Source organism: Pteropus vampyrus, unplaced genomic scaffold (genome assembly GCF_000151845.1).
Source record: "Pteropus vampyrus isolate Shadow unplaced genomic scaffold, Pvam_2.0 Scaffold434, whole genome shotgun sequence".
In the NCBI taxonomy this organism is placed as follows: domain Eukaryota; kingdom Metazoa; phylum Chordata; class Mammalia; order Chiroptera; family Pteropodidae; genus Pteropus; species Pteropus vampyrus.
In genome coordinates this window covers 763,105-768,774 of record NW_011889215.1, presented here as the reverse complement: position 1 = coordinate 768,774, position 5,670 = coordinate 763,105, and the positions used below count along the sequence as shown (strand labels likewise).

General features: G+C 44.4%; 1 protein-coding gene across 1 annotated transcript in view; it reads right to left on the bottom strand.

The window, feature by feature from the left end:
- PRELID3A (PRELI domain containing 3A) overlaps positions 1 to 3,636 on the bottom strand; it is a 13,860-nt gene extending 10,224 nt beyond the window's left edge. The window contains exon 1 of the mRNA XM_011381302.2: positions 3,605 to 3,636. Coding sequence (XP_011379604.1) covers positions 3,605 to 3,636 — 32 coding nt within the window. The remainder of the gene's footprint in view (positions 1 to 3,604) is intronic.
- Positions 3,637 to 5,670: the final 2,034 nt, after the last annotated feature.

Sequence of the window (5,670 nt, the reverse complement as noted above, 5' to 3'; positions counted from 1 at the left end):
GAGATAAAATTTGAGTTTCAAGTGAAAATTGGAATTTCAGAAAACTTCTATTTGCTCCCATGAGCCTAATGACCGCCCTATACTCTAACCTGGTGAACCCACATATGAACCCACAAATGAGCAGTGCAAGATGCCACAAAATCATACCTGGGTGAAAGATACATTCAAAGCACAGAAAAAGCCAATTGCTCTGCTCATTATAGTTTCAGATTTTACACTACTACTGCCTTGAGAAACTAACACTTGCTTTGTTACAGTAGCAAAGAATAGCCACAGTTACTTTAAAAGACTATTAAAATACTCCTATCTTTTCCCGCTGGGTTTTATTCATATACTTCAACCAAAACAACAGATTGTAAAACTTAGAATGCATACACAGATATGAGTATCAAGCCATCTTCTATTAAAGCAGACATTATAGAAATTAGCAAAGAATAAAAATAAAACCTTAAAAACAGTGCTACTCTTCTTACTAATTTGGGGGGATTTGGGAAAGTATAGGGTTTTAAAAAAAATGTTATTGATGTTAATGCAATGAGTTTATTGTTAATTTTAATAAATTAAAAACATTTAACTTCTCAGTTTTAATTTCTAATATGGTAACTATTGATAGCTATAATTCGCATAAACAGAAACTGTTTGGGGTCCTCAATATTTTCTATGAGTATAAAGAAGTCCTAAGGCTGAAGAGTTTGAGAATTGCTGGCCTACATGGTTCCTTGAAAAGTAGACCAGAAAGATACACAGGGTGGTCACTGCAGTACCATTTGCAATAAGAGGGAGAAACTTAATGTCCTTTCAATAAGAGAAAGGATAAATTGTAACAGATTCATGCAATAGAATATCATATAGCTATGATATATATATATATATACATATGTGTGTTATATATACATACATGACACACACAAATCTCAAAACCTTACTGTTGAGAAAAAAGGATATTGTCAAAAGAGCTATACAAGATGATCTCATTCTATTTTAAAACAACAACATTACATATTTTTTATGAATAAACACACACACAAATATAGTCAAATGGAATATACATCTTCAGAAGGATAACTCTAAATTCATAATTTTGTCTGCCTGTGGAGTGAGGGAGGGTTGGAGTATAGCACTGGGGAGGTACTTCAACTCTTATCTGTAACGTTCAATTTCTCCTATTTTAAAAAAAAGTTGGGGGGAGGGGCATTCTTACCCCTGCTCACAGCTAGAAAGCAAGCTTACATCATCTCCTAAGCCCTTACTTCCCTGAGATGGACATTACCTACTAGAGACCTTTCCTAGTAGCTGTTGGAATCCACAGAGCATATGGCCCTGAATCTCTGACAGAAATCTACTTTTGTTGGCTCTATTCTTGAAGATTTTATAGGTCTACCTGAAACCTAAGTCAATGCTGTGAGGATGAAATGTATAAACCTGTCAACTTTTAAATGCTCCTTTCTATATTTTTATATTTTAGTCCTACATTTTTCATTACTATTTAGACTATCTTAAATCTTGCCTAGGTAATACACTTGCTAATTCAGATGGCTTTCCCAAAGGGTTCTCCACTTCTGTAGGCATGTTTATATTGCTCTCTGCTGTGCCTGATCTCGAGTCCCTGGGGTTTCTTTGGGATGTGGACAAAGGAAAAAATCTTACTATAATCAAAAGTTTTGTGCTAATTATTTCTTGCCTTTTCAGAGCAAATGTATTAATTTCCAATCAAACAGTCATTGACAATACAACAAACATATAAAAAGAAACAAGTATAAAAATAAAATGAAAGATCTGTGACCCTCAAAGAAAAAAAAAAAATCAAGAATTTCAATGGACTAAGCAAGGGAAACTCTTCAATAAGCCCAGCCAGAAAGCCAGGCTTCCCATTTTGTGCTGTGCCACAGTACAGTACGACATCATTTGCAAGCCATCAGCCACAGAGGCCTACCTGAAACTGTCCTCAAACAGCTGCACTCCAAGGTTGTCAATTTTCATTACGGCCCTTTGCTTTTAACTTCAAAAATCAATGGCAGGGGATAACTGCCTAGTCCACAGCAGCTTGAGGATTGACTAGAATTTTTTTGGTGGGTAGCCACTCTCATTTTGAGAAGGCATCTGATTTCCATGAGGTTTCTCAGCCCCTCACTGAGTGCCTACTATGGTGCCTACTGGCAGGGTGCCAGGGATACCAAAACGAAGTACTGATACAGGCCACCACACAATGAACCTCAAAAAAAATTATGCTAAGCTAAAGAAGCCAGACTGAAAAGACTGCATATTTATTACATTTACATGATATGTCCAGAAAAGACAAATCTATAAAAACAGAAAGCAGACTAGCAGTTAGCTGGGGATGGTAGTGGAGAGTGACTGCAAATGGGCATGAGGGGGCTTTGTAGGATGATGAAAATGTTCTAAAACTGGTCTGTGATGACGGTTGTACACTCTAATTTGGTAAAAATTGTCGAATTGTACACTTTAAGTGGGTGAATTTCATCAATAGTGACTTTTCACAGTTGACAATTCACTTCTGCTTGTCAACCAACATTTCACCAACTTCTAGGTGAAGTTGTCAACTATTCCACGATAAAACATCCCCTCTGCCCAGGCATCTACAGTACACAATGGCTTAACTTCTCCCCTCGGCATCCAGATGGTGCTAGTTGTGTCCCATCCTTGGGAGAACTGTGAGAAGAATCATTCTTACTGGGGCTTTCACTGGGTTTCTCAAGGAATCTGTTGAGAAAGGCTGCAGGCTGTACAAAAATTAACACTAAAATTGCATTCCATCAAGTCTAAAGATTTCATTAAAAATAATGTAGAGGTTTTAACCACCTGATAAATTTTTATTACAATTTTACATAAAAAGGCCAAAGGACAATTCCATTTCATGCGGTTTTTAAATTTTTTAAATTTATTTTTGAATTACACTTGACGATATTTTTTCAGAATGAATGCTTCTCTAAGTGGGGTCAGGGTATTTAAAAATCTTTATTCTTTTTAAACATATTAAAGAATGATTTAAGAGTGTCACAGATGGATGACTTAAGACCCAAGATAACGCTTAGGTCACAAGGGCACTTTGAAGCAGCTCCCAGTTTTTCACGTTAGCTTGGAGGCCTTCCATGCCCACAAGTGCATTCCACGCCACAGCCTCCACATACCTTGTCCACATCTGGCTTTCTCCTGAGCGCCTGAGCCGCTGCGGACCCTTCATTTATAAAACGTTTAATGTTTGTGATCGGTCGCAATGCGCACCCTCTGCTCTCCCTAGGACCCCGCGCCCCTTTCCCCAACCGTAACGCGCTGTAGGAAGGACTCGGCCTGCTTCTGTGCGCGCTGTCACCTGGCCGGGTGCTGTCCCAGCCGCGTCCACCCCACCAGAGGAGCCACGCGCGGGAGGACTCCCGGCCCGGCGTCCGGCCACCCGCCTGGCTTGCGCGCCTCGCGCCCTCTAGACAGCTCCCTGCACCCAGCGACGCCCCCGCGAAGGCGCGGAGAGCCTTCGTTTCCCTTTAGGACGCGAGGCCGCGGTCTGGGAGCGGTCAGCCCCGCGCGGGGCGGGACCCCAAACCCCGCGGCGGCCCGAACCCCGCCGCGGCCCGAAGCCCTGCCTCACCCGAACACGTGCTCCGAGCTCCAGACCCTCATCGCCGCGGCCTCCCGACTCCGGCTCCGCTCCGGGCTCCGGATCCCCGCGGCGCGCGCCTCCCGGGGCCCCCAGCCCGCCGACACGTGACCGTGCGCGCTGCGGCGGTTAAAAATAGGGATGCGGGACGCAACGGTGCGGGCGGACGGGAGTCTGCGGTGAGGCGGGGAGGCGCGCGGACAGCGCCCGCCGCAAAGGCGGGGGTGGAGGCGGGGGCTCTTTCTTACAGTTCGGGTTGTCCGAATTCTCCCTAAGCCCTTTCCAGCCAGGCGGGTTTCTACCGTCGGGAAGTATAAAGGAAAAACCTACCAGCCCCCCTCCACCCACCCCAAAATTCTCCACAGGAGGACGGAGAAAGGGGAGAGGAGGAGAGGGGAAGGGAGGACAGCAGACAGGAGGAGAGGAGAGGAAGAAAACAGTTGTAGTATTGAACAAGAGTAAGACAGAATGTGATGCGCTTCACAGGCGGTCTGCTAGAAATGCAAAGACCGCAAGAAATCACCCTTTTTGCAGAGACAGGTGCAACCCTGTCAGTCACATCCATATTCTCAAGAGAGAGGACTTGACAGCACCAGTTAGTTGTCACAGAGAGGTCATCCTAAATTCACCCGGCAATTGCAGCGGCCATTTGTGTTTACTAATTGTCTTTATCCAAAGGGGAAATACATTTCTCATGTTGTTACCACGGGAGGTTACCACAGGAGGTAGGTTTGCAACTCGGACCCAGGTGTTCCCTGGGAGTTAGGCTAACATTTCAAAAAGAGGGCTCCCAGGTCCTTGAGACAAAACATTCCTAGGTTGTAAAACGGGCAAAGGTTCCCTTAGTTTTTAAAAACATTTACATACACCTCAAAAAAGACAAAGAATTTACGAGTTTTCTAGAGTAAATGCCCTAAGAAGAGAGAAAGGAGGGACTCTTTCCCTTTTCGCCAGGGAAAAATCGATTTTTTCTTTTTAGATTTGTATTTATTTTACCCTACACTACCACAAAGTTCACGTGCAAAGAAGTGAGATGGTCGTTTTAAGAGCGCAACACTCGGCAGAATGAAATAGGCATGAATGCAGGGACCACATCTAACTTGATACGGAACCCGGCACCTCGTGAGGCCCCCGGCATTGAGAGGACACCCGAGCCTATTTGTTCAACGAGTCAGTGAAGTAGAGAGAGCACTGAGACCAGCCAGGGGTTCTGGGCTGGTATCCCGGCTCCACTATCCACTCAAACTGACCATTACCACCTAGGGCTTCACCTCACAGCCACCTTCCCAAGTTGATGCCTACTATCCCAGTTTTAGAAATGAGCCAACCGGGGTTCAAGGAAGTGTAAAATTTCAGTGATCACGCACTGAGGGATAGAGCTAAGGTGATAAGCCAGGCTTGCCAGATTTCCCCCTTGCAATGTGCTACGGGGACTCGCAGTTACAAGCAGGCCAGTCGTTGAATACTTCCTACACGCTAGGCACTATTACTTTGGTTTTTAAAAGCATTATCATTTACAAACAGCATTTTACATACATATGTATTGAGCATGAAGAAATTGAGCTGATGGTGAGAGTGAGAAGACATTGTAGGTGAGACGGTCTGTGTAACTCGCTCCAGGTCTGAGAGGGATGAGCTGCTGAGTTTGCTCTTCTTGCCATGTGGGGAAACTAAGACCCTCATCAGTAGTGGTGGAGCTGAGGGCCTGAGAACTGGGGTGAAGTGAGGACCCTGCCTTCAGTCCCTGGATGATTACCACACAGTCTCCCTGCTACCTGCACCCGCCTCGCCTTCAGATTAGCTTTACACACAGCTGTGGGTTTTCATAGGCCAACCCCAGCTCAGGTGTCATCACATCTGTGCAGCTACCCCTTTGTAGCTGTGTTACAGTCTGTACACTGCCCTCCTCCCATCGAAATTTACCGCAACGTATTATGATCAAGTATTATGATCATTTGTTTCTCTGCCTCTCTCACCAGGATTAAAAACTTTTGAGGTCAGGAACTAGGTTATCATTATTCATGGTATTTCCAGAGTCAGAAACATAGCAGGCACCC